The following is a 17205-nucleotide window of genomic DNA, read 5'->3' as shown; positions in this document are numbered from 1 at the left end:
AATTCTGTAATGGGAGGGTCGAGGCCTCGGCGCGTGGGGAATATGCCGAGAGACGCGGGTGTGGAACTGCAGACTTTGCAGGGCCCAAGAAGTGCAAGTGCAATGATTTCTTCCTCTTAGTTACTTCTTCAAGTTGATTTTCCAACCTGGGTCTGCCATGTGGTGGTGAATTGTGCTTGGTTCGTGCTGGCAAGGATACCTCTGAGAGAGGGCTGGAAGTAAAGGCTTGGATTTTGGGGCAAAGGGGCCATTTCTGCAACTGTAGGATCCTGCCATGTGCAGGCTGTGGGTGGAAAGCAACACGGAAACGTGTGCGCGCCGAGTCCCTCAGTGCAGCTTTCTGAACAAGTGCCAGGTCCTGCGAGCCTGGATGATGCGTGTCACTTTTAAACCCCAGCTGCCTTATTTTCTGTTTTGTAGAGAAGTGTGATTGACCTTCATTTGCTGCTTTCACCAAAACGCCTGTTTTCTGCGGGGCATAAATGCACATAACTGCCAGCTTTTTGTCAGGCCCCCTTTGGCACAAGTTCTAGGTCATTTGTGTCTCAGAGGGCTGCGAGTTGATTTTTGCGTGGTGTAATCGCTGGGTTAAAGGTTCAGCAAATATCGGGCCAAAGTTAATACCAAAAGCTTGATGAGAACGAGGAGCTGCATTTGAGCTTCCCTATGCTCCGGTTCAGGCTTTGGCAACCTCTGCCCAGCCTCAGGCTGCCGCTTGGGACCCAGCTGCCAGTGCTGCCTCCCTCTGTCCCTGCCACCTCGTGCCACGGATGTCCTGGCTCCAGCGTGCGGGCCAGAGGTTGCTGACCCCTGCTTCGGTCGGTCTGCGAGGGGCAGAGATGCCGTGCAAGGGCTGTGCGTGGCCCAACTATTCAAGTGGGGACCCTTTCTCCTATTTCCTTGCCAGCCCCTGAGCCCCACAGCTTCCAGTCCTGTTGTGTTTAGCATTTCTTTGCTTCCTGCAGCTTGGAAAGCTGTTTATGCTAATGATGCCGTGAAGATCAGAGGGACTGGCTGTGCCTATGCATGTGAGCCCGGTTGCGTGTCCTGCCCCATTAATGAGCATGCACAGGGCAACACTTGTTTGTATTGTCAGCGTGCCAGTTCTGGAGCCCTGTGCCAGAGCCAGCTGCCCACGGCAAACCCGCGACATGGCTTTCTTCCTGCTGCAAGGAGAAAAACGCTTTGGAGGTGCCTGTTGCGAGCCTTTCCTTTCCTCAGGCAGTCTTTCATGGCCTCCTCTCCCAGTGCCTGGTGCCCTCTGGCACTGGCTGGCAGGTCTCCCGCAGAACGTGGCTGGACACAGAAAGCTCCCGGGAAGCCTGTGGTTTCCGACGTCTGGATGGGCAGCAGGCTGGTTCGTGAAAGGGGGACGCTGCCACGGGGAGGCCAGGCTGTCGTCAGCCAGTGCTGAGCTGCTGAAGAGCAATGCCGATTCGACTCGGTGGGGCGAGCAGAGATTGCTAATGCCACCCTGGATTTAAGGGGCTGTTTGGCCACTTGGAATGACAGCCTGGCACAGAGAAGTGTGCAGGGAAACTTGTGGAGCAGTGAAGGGTAGGAAGGAAGCATCCCCGATTAGGGTTTGCTTTTGCTCTTTGGATTGTCAGTAAAGACAAACACCAGTGTGTCCGTAACTTTGGGCGAGCAGCTGTGTCGGTCCTGCTTGGCACGGGGCAGGGACACGACCAGCCAGCCAGCGCTTAAGAGGCACGTTGGCCCCTGGACTGCGCTCGCTCGTCCTTTTGTCCCTTAAGGGCAGCGGGAAGCGTCTCTTGCCTTGTCTGATCCTTGGGGCACTTTGGGGAAGAGACTCTGTCATGTGAAACGAGTTTCTCTCCTCTCGGTGAATAAACGAGATGGCTGGTTTGTTTCCTCGTTTGGAAGCGCTTAGTACGAGTGCTAGAGAGCCAACGTAAGGAAATGGTGGAAACCCCTTTGGCACACGTATGCCCCTTGTATCCTTCACAAGTAGTGATACATTTTGGTCTCTAAGCACCGTCTTTATCCCCGTTTTCCAAGGCACGTTGTGAATTCCTCCATTTTCACTTGAACAGTAAGAATACCTGCCAGCCTCTCCAGCCTATCTTGTGAGGAGTGAAGACCTGGATTGTCCCTTCTCTAGTACGTAGGAAAGACGGCACCTGGTGAAGCTAGGAATTGAGAGTAGAGGTTGCATGAGGTTGTGTAGCCTGAACCGCCAGCGTTTCGGCCGATTCTGGGAGTTAAACGAGAGTGCCTCCTGGGCGAGACACCAACCTCCCATTACTTGTTTGAATAAAATCTGCCATAGGAATGTCATAGTGACAGCCTGCTCGTGCATCCTTGTTTTACCTGTCCTGTGCATTGAGGCAGGGGTCCCACAAACAAAAATCAGCCGGTTCCTGGAATTGGAGCGAAACGTGCGTTTGCACAAGAGGACAGTATTTAAGCTGCCTGGGCCAGACTTGTAAAGGAAGAGTGCTTGGCCTTGCAGCCTAAATAACCAGTCTGGACATCTTTCTGTGCATAATTTTTTCCTTTCAGGCAACACAGGAAAAGTGAAAACAAATGCTGTTATGCACATGTGTAACCCAGCCTCAGTAGGGCACAGAGCCCAAAGCTTCAGCTCTGCAGTGCAGCTTTGCCCCCCTGGTTACAAGACTGAACTTGCAGCAGGTGAAGGCTGTTGTCCCAATACGGACTGGAGTGATGGGGCTGGAGCTGGGATTCTGGAGGAGTCTGGCTTGGCACTCTCCCCTTCCCCTCTTTCCTCTCCAACGAGCTATCTGGCGGCTCCCAGTTGCCACCAGTCCAGCATCTGTTTGGTCAGCGCAGGCCGGGACAGGGCTTTCAGTGGTGTGGGCAGACTGCCCTCCGCACTGGCATGCGCAGGGGACAGAAGGGACTTCCGAATCATCCACATCTCGGCGGCGCACGTCCCACGTCTCGTCACACAGTGGGAGGTGCTGCTCGGATCCGAGGACTTTTGCTGGGCAGATTGCACCAAGCTGATGAAAGACGTTGGCTTTCCCCAAAATGTCGCAAGGTCTTTCACGCTGGAACGTGCCCTCCCCTGGCAAAGGATGTGGTCTGCTGCCTGCCTGCCCTGGGGTCCACGAGTTTCCCGCTGCTGTAGGTGGTCGTGTGGTGTCTTGGCAAACGCTTCGTTCTTTGCATCTGTTTCCTGACACCTGCTCTTCACGCCCTGTCGTGGCGTGCACTGCTGTCCCCTTAGCGTTTGTGGGAATCGGGGATTTTTCCAGTGCCAGAGGTCAGCACAAGCGCAGCCGGGTTTTGGGAGCCCCACAGCAGTGCTAGGAGATTGTATGGGAGGCTCCTGGGCTCAGGGGTGCCCACGCTTGCACGTGTACGATTTTGGGGGCATAGTAGATGCCCCTCCCTCCCCCCACCTGTTTGCAGGAAGAGCGAGCGCTGCCTTGGAAGAGTCTCCCTCAATACTGGCACCTCGGATGTGACGCTTCGCGCGCCCTTCCCTCCTCCCCTGCCGGTGCCGGTGTGCTCAGAGCGCCTTGGTACAGCTCCAGGGCTGCCCAACTTTCAGAGCACGGCACTCTGGGTCCAGCTGACAGGTGTGTTAAGGCTGGATGCTAATTCAGGGCACTCTTGCAGTACACATTTGCTCTATTGATTTATAGAGTGCTTCTTGGCCTAACAGCGAGGTGCATATTTACAAAGTTAAAGCCGGGCTTACATAACTTCCCACAATGGAGAGCACTCAAGAGCTGTTGCTGCCCATAGGCGCGTTTGCCGCAGGCCGTGTTTTTCTCCGGCACCGAGGCATGGAGTGGGCGTCGGAAGCTGGGCAGATGGGGCGACGGCAGGGCGCGGGGCTGGCCGGCGTGCCCCGCGGAGGTCGGGCTGCCCCGGGCACTCGGGTAGGGGCAGCACGTCCGGGCGCCTGCCAGGGGCACAGCCGCAGCATCTGCCGCTGTCTCTTACTCGGCCCTCGCTCCCCCTTTCCCTGGTGCCGTGCCGGTCATTAGCACAGGAACAGTTTCTCACTGTCTCCTTCTCCTTTTGTTTTCCTCCCTCCTCATTGCTTTGAGTCTTGGTTTACTGCCAAACAGCCTCTTGTGAAAGGGCCGCCTAATTAACCCTGTGCTAATTAACAATTTAAAATTACACAGCACGGCTGTTCGTATTTAATTCTCGGGAAGTCTGGGCAACAGCAGGACCCCCCTTCTCCCCCTGCCTCCCCTCACTGGTGCAGGCTCGGCCCTTGCGGGGCGTGGGAGCGCGCGGGTCCAGCCCGGAGCCAAGCGCCGTGCTGGGCCAAGGGGACTCGTCCTGGCAATCCCGGAGGTGGCCAGCGTTGTGCAGGGGACCTTCCAGCGGAAGCTGGGGTTGACGCTGTGCGTTTTGGCTGCAAAAGAGACAGCTGGGCTTAGTGGGGACTCTGGAGGAACGTAGTCGGGATGGCTTGTTGTAACATCTTGCTCGCGTGCCTCCCATGTGAATGCAGCTTAGTCCTAAGCAGAGTGCTGCTCCGGGGGTGAAGATACCACCCCGTCATTCCTCGGTCCCAGGATCTGGGATTGGGCAAGCCTGGTGAAAAGGGGCCCAGATCCGTGCTTGAGGTGCCTGGAGACGGAGGTAAAGGCAGAGACGCAGGGGGTGGAAAAGCATTTAGAGCTGAAACGGAGCTGGGGACGGCAGACGTCCGACGGACGGTCGAGGTGGTGGAGAAGAGGCCGGCGGAGCGACTGAAGGAGAGCTTTTCCCTCCGGCTCGCTGCTGCGCGTGTGCACGTGGAGGCTTTGGGTTCTCAGACTGTTCTCTCTATGACTGAAGTTCATTGATTTTACGGGAAACCATGTTTACAGACAGTGCTGATCGACCTGACGAGTTGACTTCTGCCTCCTTTAAGTAAGAACTACCTTTTCTTATTGACTGGCTGATAAACAGAGAGAAAGGAGGGAGAGATGGGAAGAGGATGGGGAAGTGCTGGATGCAGAAAGGATCTGCCTGTCCTCAACTACGTGCTGCCCCTGCGCTGAGCCAGTCGGAGGATGTTAAACTTTGTGGGGCCGGGTGGAAGAAAGAGGCAAGACGTTAGCATCGCACTGATGAACCAGCAGTCCCCATTACTGCCGGGTTTGCTTGAACCAGAATATTTGAGTCCTCGCACTAAGGGGTCGGTGTCGGCAGTTTGCATGCACGGGGAAGTGGATCTTCCTGTTTTCCTGCCTCGGCCCTGCTGGGCAGAGTTGCTCGTGTCCTGAAGGTGAGCAAGGAAACTCGGCAGCAGAGGACTGAAATCTGTCCCGGGGCTGCTGGAAGCAGTGCTGGCAGGCGAAGGTTTGCTTGCCAGAGATGGCTTCTGAGTTTCAGGACGTGGAGGAGGAAAGCAAAGTTCTTGAAAGCAGCATTTCCTTCGCTGCTTAACTTGTTGGGTAGGGGAAGAGTTGTTAGAGCAACACAGAGGCAGAAAAGCCCACCAATTAATTGGTAAACGCTTGCAGGTTTCTCTGGCCTGGCCTGGCTTGGAGAGGAGATTGGCTTTCCTGTCAATAAACAAGTCCCCAGTGCAGCATCAAAGCCGCAGTCCTTTATCAATCGTGGCCTCCTCTTCCCGCATGTTCCTGTAACTTACCAAGCATTTATGACATTGATTTTACAATCAGGCTGTTAACCCTCCCGCCCCATCGGCTCTGCTAACCCTCTTGGCCCAACTGTCAATCAGGCATCCTTCCCCGCTCAGGTGCGGTCCCCGCGACAGCGCCACGTCGACTGCCCGCTGCGGAGCGGGGCAGCGCGGTTCCTGGGAGCCTGTTGCATTCTCCAGGCTTGGGACTATCCCTGTTGTTTTGGCCTTTGTGTAAATGAATAATAGTGCGTAAATGAGACACATCACTTGTTCATGCTTAAGAGGTTACAAACGGAGCGAGTTTCTTGTGCACCGTCATTTTTAGTTGCAAGGAGTTGATTCCCACGTGAGTAGGGGCGGCTAGCTTTCTGGGAGGAAGGTGCGACTGTCTTCTGCTGCGCTTTCCAGCCTAGATGCGCATTCCCAGAAGAGAGCTGCTTTCTCAAGGAAACGAGCAGTCGCTGCCTGAAGGGGATGCGGGATTTGGTTTGGGTTTCTATTAGTTTGTCTTGATTTTTTCATGTGCAGACAACTTGGGCTCCTGTCGGTTTGGCTGGGAGCCTCATCCATTTTCAATCCATGCAGCAGAAGTAACGTGAACAAAAGCAGCATGTCAGGTGTTCAGGGCTGACTAAGCACCTCGCACAGAGCCAACAGGAATCGGTCTGGGAAGAGGGCCAGCAGACCCAAATATTTATTGGGCTGAGTCTGGTAGGTGCAGGTCATTCTAGTCGCAGCGTTAAAACTCTGCTTCCCGGGGTGAGGAGCTATCTGCCTGTGGCAGGTGCCTTTCCAAGTTTCTACTTCAGGATAATTTAATTTTTGAGCCTTCGTTAAGGTTGGAGCCACGAGGGTGAAGTTGGGCAGCTCCGTGGTCTCTGCTTTTATTCCGGCTTGTCCCAGGCGCGGCGCAGCACAGCACGGACGGGCCAGGTGCCTGCGGGGCAGTGCGGCTCGCGGTCGCTGACGTCGATGTAGATCAGACCCGGCGAGTTTCGTTCTGGTGGCGCGCAGACGCTGGAATAGCGGTGCGGGTTGTCACGTTTCGTAGGCATCTCGGAGTTTTTCCTTCTGCCACCAAGGGCCACGTAAAGATATCTTGACTAGAAAGTGCGTTGACAGTGGTGCTTTTCAATACAGTGTGCTCCCCCCAGGATGAGATGGTGGCGGGGGCTGTTTCAGTACTCCTTTCAGTTGCAGACTTGAGTCTTTGGAAGGCCATGGCTGCATGGTTGTTTTTGCATCACGGCTACTAGGTTCATAACTCAGGCTAGAAGATGTCAGGTGAATTTTAAAACTCTGATTATAACACTTAGCATTTAAATAGCACTTTTAATCATCAAAGCACTGATTAGTCAGTGTTGAAAGAGACCAACACACGGTAGCATGTGGCTAATTAGAGTGGCGGTCAAAGTAAGAGGGCTGCAGAAAAGGCAAATGCAATACTGGATTGTATTTCAGCAAGCATTGTATCTATAGATCAGTGAAGCTGAACTCCTCTGGACGGTCCAGCATGACCAGACCAGGTTCGTGTTCAGTTTGGGACTCCACACAAGTAGAAAACTATTGACTAATTAGAGGGAGGAACATCATAGGCCAAGGATCTGTGACCATTGAAAACAATTACATGGATATAAATGTGTTACTTAGGTTGACGCAATGAGACTTAATTAGGAACAATGGTATATTACTAAGAAATGGGAAAAAAAAAAAAAAAAAAAAAGGCATTGACCACCAGCAAGAACTCCTGATAAGGAAGAATTTGAAGAAGGACTTTGAGATGATAGTCTCCCAAAATGGTAGACATGGCAGTACTCTAGTTTTCAACTAGGCTGGACTAGTCCACAGAATATGCACTGTAGGGAAAAATCCTGCAATGGTAGAAGCATCTCCCTTGGGTTTTTGAGCTCTGATTTCTGTGGTTTTTGGCAATGAGATGATTTTAAAGAGACCGCTGTATTTCCACTGGTGTAGTACCAATGCTGTATAGAGAGGAAGCGTGCATCTCCCTGGGCGGAGGGGAGAGGAAGGGGGAAAGAGACAATGGGAGGTCGTCTGTCTGTACAGGTCCTACCCACAACTCTCTCTCTTTTTTTTTTGCTATCTGTATCATTCAGCAAACTCCCAGTACTTTGCAATCCATTATTAGTGGTTGGTGGTGGTTATAGTGTGGTAGTGCCTACAGAGCCTAGTCGTGGCTGGTCTCTTTATGCCTGTAAGTACCATAAAGGTATCGCCTGCCCCAAAGAGCTGACTATCAAAGTAGAGCACAAGAAAGTGTGTAACGCAGGAAACCGGGAGCACGAGGAACCAGCAAGACTGTTGTTCTTGGGGAACTAATCGGTGATCACAGCTCACAACGGGGATGCCCTGCCAGGGTGTTCTTTAGACATTGTACCTTTGGTGGGTCTCAAGGAGGGAGCTGGGGTAATGCATTGGTCTTAAGGGTCTTTACAGGGTGCTGAGGGAGAAGCATGAAGGGGCTTGGTGGAAAGGGACAGTTCTGAAAGGGAAATCATGCCTGGCGGTCTTGACTCAGAGGTAGGGCGTTGATGGTTGTGTTCCTCTGCAAGAGGTGCAGGAACAAAACAGTCCATGAAGGACCTTAAATATCACGACCAAATAGCTCATGTTTGCTAAGGGAGGGGAGGGAAATCTGGGGAGGGATGCAGAGGGGCATGGGGATGAAATGGCTCATGTGGTAGGAAGGTGACTTCCGTGCTCAAGTGACCAGGCTGGCATAGTACACCGAAAGGAAGAAGTTGTGATAGCAGAGTTATGGGGCACTGAGGACCTGGAAGAGTTTGGGCTTTGTACGTAGCAGAAAGACCAGGTCTCAGTGTTGCCAAGAAGGTGCAGGAAGCTTTCTTTATACCTCCTGGATCTGCGGGTCTGGAGGGAGGGCAGAATCGAACACAGCTGGGACTAACGGAGAGAGGCCGGGGGCCGTCGTGAGCACAGTTTCGGCCGTGTTGAACTTGAGTTGCCAGCTAAACATGTAAAGAAGGTAAAGGGCAGGCAGCAGTGTGTCTGCATGGAAGGAGACTTATCCCAGTCAGCAAGGTGCATTTGAGTCATTGGCTTAGCAGTGATCCAGCCCCATTTCTGAATGACGGGGTGCTGGAGGGAGCCGGAAACGGGGTCCCAGGGGCTCCCTGCTAAAATCTGCAACGGAGCTGGCTCGAGGCTTCTCTCCAAAGGCTCTTCTGGCTTGAAATGCTTATGTTAATATTTTTTAAGGGCTCTCAGCTGTTTGGGGTGAAACGCTGCAACTACCGTCTTCAGTAGGGTGTTAGACGCACGCCACCGTGCTCCTCTCCAGTCTCTTCAGGAGTCTCATGCTTTTCTGACTTCTGTAGCGAGTGGCAAAAAGAGGGGCATGGCCCCCTCCTCTTCCTCCTCGTGACGGACGGGTTGCAATGCTCCCTCGACCGGGCGTGCTCGGTGGTTTCGCTGGCTTCGTTCTTCGGCCTTACCCTCATTGCTTTAAGCCAGCCCTGCGCTTCAGGAGCTTGTTAGTGAGCCGCTCGCTGTCCTGCAGACCCCGGCCCGCGCGGGATGATGACCGTTCTGTGCGGGCTGTGCCTTCTCGCTGACTTGCTCGCCTTTCTGATTCTTTCTTTCTCCCCCCTTCTGTTTGCCTTTCAGGTCCAAGCCGTACTGGGTGCAATGAAAGCTCCATGCAGGCCTTACCATGGAAGGCTGTGACTCGCCTGTCATCTCTGGGAAGGACAATGGGTGTAGCATCCCTCAGCACCAGCAATGGACTGAACTTAACAGCACCCACCTCCCTGACAAACCCAGTACTATGGAGCAGTCCGCAACGGAAAACCACGGGCCCCTGGACAGCCTGAGGGCCCCCTTTAATGAGCGCATCCCAGACAGCACCAACTCAGCTGGCCCCAATACGGAGTCCACAAGCAAAGAGGTCAGCTGCAACGAATGCTCAGCCTCCTTCGCCAGTTTACAGACCTACATGGAGCACCATTGCCCCAGTGCCCGCCCACCGCCTCCGCTAAAGGAGGAGAGTGGGAGCGACACCAGTGAGGAGGGGGACGAGGAGAGTGATGTGGAGAACCTGGCTGGTGAAATCGTCTACCAGCCAGATGGCTCGGCATACATTGTCGAAAGCGTCAGCCAGTTGATCCAAAGCGGGGGAGCCTGTAGCAGTGGCAATGGCAACAGCAGTGGGGCTCTCCCTTCGCTCTTTATGAACTCTCTACCCAATGCGGGGGGCAAGCAAGGGGAACCCTCCTCTGCTGCCCCCGTCTACCCACAGATCATTAATACTTTCCACATAGCCTCATCCTTCGGGAAATGGTTTGAGGGCTCAGACCAGTCCTTCCCGAATACCTCAGCCCTGACGGGCATCAGCCCCGTCCTGCACAGCTTCCGCGTTTTCGATGTGCGACACAAAAGCAACAAGGATTACCTGAACAGCGACGGTTCTGCCAAAAGTTCCTGTGTATCCAAAGATGTTCCCAACAATGTGGACCTGTCCAAATTTGATGGCTTTGTACTCTATGGGAAGAGGAAGCCCATCCTGATGTGTTTCTTGTGCAAGCTGTCCTTTGGGTATGTCCGCTCATTTGTGACCCATGCAGTGCATGACCATCGAATGACTCTAAGTGAGGAGGAGCGGAAAATTCTTAGCAATAAGAACATCTCCGCTATCATCCAAGGGATAGGCAAAGACAAGGAGCCCCTTGTAAGTTTTCTGGAACCAAAAAACAAAACCTTTCAACACCCTTTAGTTTCCACAGCTAACCTCATAGGCCCTGGACACAGTTTTTACGGTAAATTCAGTGGCATTCGAATGGAAGGTGAAGAGGCTCTCCAGGCCGGGACTGCCGGTGGAGCAGAGCAGCCACAGTCAGGCATCTTGGCGCCTGGTGCCCTCTTGAACCTTGGTGGGCTGACCAGCTCGGCTCTGAAGACCCCAATTACCTCAGTCCCCCTGGGCCCACTGGCTTCCAGTCCTACCAAATCCTCAGAGGGAAAGGACCCTGGGGTAGCAGAGAGTGAGAAGCAAGAAATGGGTGACCAGGATAGCCTCTCGGAAAAGGCAGAGCCAGCTGAGGAGGTGGAGGAGGACGAAGAGGAGGATGTGGAGGAGGAGGAGGAGGAGGAAGAGGAGGAAGAGGAAGATGATGATGAGGGTTGCAAAGGACTGTTTCCGAGCGAGTTGGAGGACGAACTGGAGGACAGGCCCCATGAAGAGTCTGGGGCTGTGGCAGGTAGCAGCAGCAAAAAGGACCTTGCTCTCTCAAACCAAAGCATTTCTAACTCTCCCTTAATGCCTAATGTGCTTCAGACCCTGTCCCGGGGCACAGCTTCTACTAGTTCTAATTCTGCTTCTTCCTTTGTCTTTGATGGTGCAAGCAGGAGGAATCATTTAAGCTTTAACAGTGAGGGTGGTGGAGCCAGTGTGGCGGAGGGTGGCAGGAGGTTGGACTTTATCGATGAAAGTGCCAATAAAGACAATGCCACAGCACCAGAACCAAATGAGAGTGCAGAGGGCGACGACGGGAGCTACATCTCCCATCACCAGCATGCTGGCCCCCTCTGTGAGCTTGGGGGTGGGGAGTGCCCCTCGGGGAGTGGTGTGGAGTGCCCCAAGTGTGACACTGTCCTGGGCTCCTCACGATCGCTAGGCGGCCATATGACCATGATGCATTCTCGCAACTCATGTAAAACGCTGAAGTGTCCCAAGTGCAATTGGCACTACAAGTACCAGCAGACACTTGAAGCGCACATGAAGGAGAAACACCCCGAGCCCGGTGGCTCATGTGTCTACTGCAAAAGTGGGCAGCCACACCCACGGTTGGCACGGGGCGAGAGCTACACTTGTGGTTACAAGCCTTTCCGTTGCGAGGTCTGTAACTACTCCACTACTACCAAAGGCAACCTCAGTATTCATATGCAGTCCGACAAGCATCTCAACAACATGCAAAACCTGCAGAACGGAGGGGGAGAGCAAGTCTTCAGCCACACCGCTGGGGCGGCGGCAGCGGCTGCGGCGGCGGCAGCGGCTGCGGCAGCAAACATTGGTAGCACCTGTGGGGCCCCCTCCCCCACCAAACCAAAAACCAAACCCACCTGGCGGTGTGAGGTATGCGACTACGAGACCAATGTAGCTAGGAACCTTCGCATTCACATGACCAGTGAGAAACACATGCACAATATGATGCTGCTGCAGCAGAACATGTCCCAAATCCAACACAACCGGCACCTGGGCCTCGGCAGCCTGCCCTCGCCGGCTGAGGCTGAGCTTTACCAGTACTACCTGGCGCAAAACATGAATCTGCCCAACCTGAAGATGGAGAGCACTTCCTCTGATGCACAGTTCATGATGGGCGGATTCCAGCTCGATCCGACCAACCCTATGGCATCTATGGCTCCATCTCTAGGTGAGGTTCAAGTGTTTTGATAATGTGATGTCTGTGTGTGGGGAGCAATTTCCTGTCTCAGAAAGCCCGGTGGGTGGGTGGGATGCTGTCCAGCAGGCCGCCTTTCCCCAGTCCCACAGTTGTAGCCTCCCAGGTCATTCGTGCATAGTGCGGTAGGGCTCCATCCCTGCTGGACTCATTTTCTCATCTTTAGATATTTCAGAGCATCCTTTTGTGTTTCTCTCTCTTTTTTTTTTTTTTTCTTTCCTGTGAATTTTGGAGACCTCTGGCTAGAGTGAAATTGGGAGGGATGCTGTGGGTAATCCCTGCCAGCACACATTACGTGTTCTTCGACACCCCCAGCAAGGAGGCCTCTGTGACGTCTTCCACCCACGTTGTCTTCATTTGGAGAGGGAGGTGCTCGTTGGTGTTTTCTTTTTAAATCACCCCATATTGGTGGGTTTGGGGAGAGTGCGGCACTTGCCAGCCAGACTCTGTTAATGAGGGTGTTTGTTAGGTTACTTAATTGCGGGAAAGTTGAGTTGTACAAAGGTGTTGCCCTGATTGGCTGGTAAGGGTAAACGAGATGGAAAAGCGCAAAGGATGTTTGTAAAACGCATTTTGTGTTGGTGGAGCCATTCCACTGGATGCTGGTTGGAGGTACGAGATGCTCAGACTTGACTGGTTGAGCAAAGAAGGATTGGCCAGATTACTTGTGCATGGGAAGAAGAGTGAGCCTGTCTTTTTGAAGGGGTTTGTCGTCCATACAGGATGTTCATTGAATGGATATTTCCCCCTTGCACCCAAGTTCCTGGCCTGAAAATGGGACATTAATTTGTATCTGTGCACAGCACCAGTTGGTGCAGCGAGACTGTGTAAAGTTGTAGTCTCTAACCTGGGGAACTTAACCTGAGAACGAAGTTAATATCCGGGGTGGTGGGTCAGCCCCTAGACTGCTAGAGCGGCATGTCGGTAGACAGGGGTGGCAACCACCTCTTCCCCTTGGAGCACTTACTCATTTGCCCATGCATCCATACACGTCTGTGCTGCCCAGTGCCAGTCCAGATGAAACGAGGCCGCGTGGCAGAACCCACCGCAGCTGGGGCAAGTGCAAGGGAGTTGACACGGCGCTTCCTTTCCGCCCATTACACTAAAGCACTCCATTTTCAGAAGGAAACCATCTGCTTTAGCTGCATCCCTGTGAACTAATCTTGCTCCTATATTCTCTGCCACTTGTAACCTTTTCCATCCATTGAAATGGGATGCGTTGTCTTGGTCAACGTCCATTATTGCTAATGCATTGTAATCCTAGCTCTGAGAGCTCATGCCTCTTCCCTTTTCCTTCTCTTGTGCCCTATAGCAGTAGTTATTGTTGTGCAGAGGGGTCTGAGAAGCTTAAGTTTTAAGACAAAAACACCAACAAGTTGAATAGATATGCATATAGATATGGAGGAGTGCAAGCAGTTATAAGCGAAATGCAAGTAGTTCTAGATGAATGTAATTACAGTTTTTTTTCCATGCGCCTCTGCTGTCCTGGTTTGCATCTCTCAGGTTGGTAGCGGGATGTTGTCTATGAGTGTTTTTTCTCATGTTGGCAATAGAAATAATTTCTACTTGTTTGGTTTGTGCCTTATTGCCTGTAGTGTTCCTAGCGGTAGCCAGGCTGTTGAGATTTCCTGAGAGAAACTCTGTCCCCAGCTCACCTGCCTAAAGCCAGAAGGAAGCTTTCAAGAGAGGAAATGGGAGTACCTTAACTAAGGTCTCATTCTTCAATGACTCCAACTGAATGCAGAGATCTTGAATGCATCTAAGCTTATTTGGGGAGTGATTTATGACTCAGGCACTTGATGACTACAGGTCTTGAGCCTGAATCAGGGGAGGGGGCTTTCCATGTCAATAAGCACTTGGCACAAATCCAGCTATTAGGATAAATCTTTTACTTTGGCTCTGTTGCAGTTGGTTTTGTGCTGTACGGATGCATCTTGAACCTCTTATCCCTTCTCCTGCAGTCATCTGTCACCTCTTCTCTTCATTTTTGTTTGCTGAGATATAAAAACATGGTTTTTGTTTTGCAATCTAAGCAGACAAGGAGGTTTGCCTTTTTCAAGCCTTTTTCAGCAGATTTGGCTCCGAGTGGAAGAGTCGCGGCTTGTTCAGCGGGCTCCATTTCCGTTCAGTTGACACCTGGTTGGGAGCAGACTGATTCAAAGCAGTAATTTAAGTTACATGTCAGAGAAATCATTCTGGTGGGGTGGGAAGTGATGGAAAAACCAATGAAGCCCATTGTAGGATGCTACAAGTGAGCAAGCCACGTACCCCAGTAAGTGCCCTGGGGCATTGCTTTGTGCCCTGGCAGAGATGGAGTAGATTAAACAGCGCAGTGGTTGGGATTGTGAGTAGGTAGGTGGAGGAAGGGGCTCCGGTTCTGGGTGAGCTCTGGCATGTGGGAAGGAGTCGTGTACGTGGGGGTAGTCCCTCACTACCCTTTCCTCCTGTGCTTTATGGCAGTGGTTTTCAACATGTGGTCCATGGAGGCTGTGTCTAAGGGACCCGCAAAAGATGACTATTATCAATCAAAAGGATGTGAATACCCACACTTACAATTCGGAGGGGTGTGCACTTTCATTCAAAGTTTTTTTTGTTTGTTTGTTTTTTGTTTTTTGTTGTTTTTTTTTATGGGTCCACAAATGAAAAGGTTGGAAAGCACTGGTTTATGGGCATGGTTTTATACTCCAGTAACCTGGGCCCTGCATCCAGAATGTACCAAATATTCCAGTTCCCTTCCCTTCCCTTCCTAGAACTGTAATAATTATTATTGAATTGCACTTTGCATAGCACATGTCATACAAGACAGGCACTGAAGGCTGGAGAGCTTCAACCTAAACCACTCAGAAACACTTGCTCTAGAAAGAGTGAGTGCTGGCTTCTGGATTTTGCAGAGTCCGCAAGCCGGCTCTTCAGATGTAGCCGATTTCCACTGGTGGCTGCGCCTCCGTAAACCACTGATTGCATGGAAAGAAAAATAAGGAATAGCATCTCCTCTCTTTTATTTTTATTTTTTTGAGCCAGTGTCTTGGAGGCTGCTCGGATCTAAAACACCCCCCAGGCAAGCAGGGACAGAGTCAGGGTTAAGTACCGAAGGGGAGAAATCATCCCATGGCAGCTGAGACGTCAGGGGAGGAAGGAAGAGCACAGTCCCTCAGGAGAGGCTCGTGGTTGGGTTCTGTGTTTAGCCATGAGATCCCAGGTAATGGAGAGCAAGCCTCCCCTCTGTCCACATCCTTAGGCCTTTCTAATGACATAAATAAGAGCTTGCTGTATTAATTTGCTGTAAGTGAATGGAGGTCAGCTCTTGGTTTAGCTGGGTCAATGATGATTTGAAGAGCAGGGACATGACAGTGAGAGAGGGAGCATGCTTCTTACGGGCTCTCCCTGACACACGTACTCGTGCACTTCCCTGATCATTAGCCATCAGTCTTTCCTGGGCATGCAGTCTCTCCTCGGCCAGCCTCTCCTCTGAGGCTCTCGGCCATTTTGCATCATTTAGCTCTGACGGGTGCCGAGGTCAGATACGAAGGAGCCTCACATTTGGGAAGCAGCTGCTTCCTGCTCTTGCCAGGTGCTTCCTCCTGACATTGCAGCACCTTGAGGCCCGACACGCCGCACCTGTATCGCTCGTACCTTAGCACCGGGGTGAGAGATTCTCTCTCGCTCGGTGGGGCCCAGCTTTGGAGGTAGCAGGAGGTGGTTTAATGGGATCTCTTCCCCGCTTTCTTGCCACCGTGAGCAAGCAGGAGAGCCTGCTGGAGTGTTTCACTGCAGTCCTGCAGAGACCCGACTCGGTAAGGAGTCAGATTTTTCTGGTCTCTCTGACTAGCAAGAGGCAGTGTGGCGAGCGCAGGGCTGGGCAGCAAGGGCTGCTCGGCTCTGCAAATCTGAGGGCTGGCACTTTGTTCCTAGAACAGGGCGGAGGCTTGGGCAGGGGAAAGAAGGACTGATGTACGTTGCTTTGGACGCAGGGCCTGACAGATTGTGGTACGGGGCACGTGGTGGGAGGGAACGGTCTGGTTTGATCCTCTCGGTGGGTTCAGCACGAGCTTTTCTAACTTTTTTCCCCTCTCCTTTGTGCAGTGGGCGGAGAGATCCCCCTGGACATGCGGCTGGGGGGCGGGCAGTTGGTGTCCGAGGAGCTGATGAACCTGGGCGAGAGCTTCACGCAAACGAACGATCCTTCCCTGAAGCTCTTCCAGTGTGCCGTGTGCAACAAGTTCACTACCGATAACCTGGACATGCTGGGGCTGCACATGAACGTGGAGCGCAGCCTCCCCGAGGAGGAGTGGAAGGCGGTGATGGGGGACTCGTACCAGTGCAAGCTGTGCCGCTACAACACGCAGCTCAAGGCAAACTTCCAGCTCCACTGTAAGACGGACAAGCACGTGCAGAAATACCAGCTGGTGGCACACATCAAGGAGGGTGGCAAGGCCAACGAGTGGCGGCTGAAGTGTGTGGCCATTGGGAACCCTGTACATCTCAAGTGCAATGCCTGCGACTACTACACTAATAGTCTGGAGAAGCTGCGTCTTCATACAGTTAACTCCAGGCATGAGGCGAGCCTGAAGCTCTACAAGGTAAGGGATGGCTTCTCTAACTTTTCCTTGTGGGGGAACATCTAAGAAACTGTTTTGAACCAGAGTGGAGAGGGAGTTTAAATCCTTGGAGGGGATTTGGCCTTAGTCTCTTGCAAGCAGGATCCAGCCAGCTGGTATCATTCATCTCCTCAGCTTGCATTTTGCTAGCAATTCCCTTGAGCTCTTGACTCCTCAGGCCAGGCTTTTCAGGAGTGGCTAGCAATTCGGATTATCCATTTTGAGGTGCCTCAAGTGGATCTGATTTTCAGGAGGTGCTGAGCCTCTGTCACCTGAAGACCTGGTCCAGTAAGACATCTCATGTTGACCATCCACAAAGCAGCGTCACTGCTGAGTGTCTTGGTCCAAAGCACTGTTCTCCATTACCGGTCCGGGAAGGGACATGCTGGGTGGGGTTTTCTCCCTCTGAGGCTGTGCCCGCAGGACTTGGAGACCGCTGCTCCTGTCCTAGCGCTGTGTGGTCGTGCTGGCATGCAGAAGGCATGTGGGCAAACTCCCGTTTCTTTTGCACTGTTTGGATAGGGCTGGTGGTTTGTAATGTAAACTGCTGATTGAGCCTACGTGTGGAAGACAAGTTCTG

General features: G+C 52.6%; 1 protein-coding gene across 1 annotated transcript in view; it reads left to right on the top strand.

Annotated features, from left to right (window-relative positions):
- Nucleotides 1-17205, top strand: part of ZFHX3 (zinc finger homeobox 3) — a 228559-nt gene that overhangs the window by 74646 nt on the left and 136708 nt on the right. The window contains exons 2-3 of the mRNA XM_019505341.1: nt 9239-12000; nt 16111-16607. Of these exons, the coding sequence (XP_019360886.1) occupies nt 9285-12000; nt 16111-16607 (3213 nt within the window). The 5' untranslated portion in view covers nt 9239-9284. The remainder of the gene's footprint in view (nt 1-9238; nt 12001-16110; nt 16608-17205) is intronic.

This window comes from Gavialis gangeticus, unplaced genomic scaffold (genome assembly GCF_001723915.1).
Source record: "Gavialis gangeticus isolate Ggan-Ray unplaced genomic scaffold, GavGan_comp1, whole genome shotgun sequence".
Taxonomy (NCBI): domain Eukaryota; kingdom Metazoa; phylum Chordata; order Crocodylia; family Gavialidae; genus Gavialis; species Gavialis gangeticus.
The sequence above is the reverse complement of the archived record's forward strand: the minus strand, read 5'-3'. Positions and strand labels throughout refer to the sequence as shown.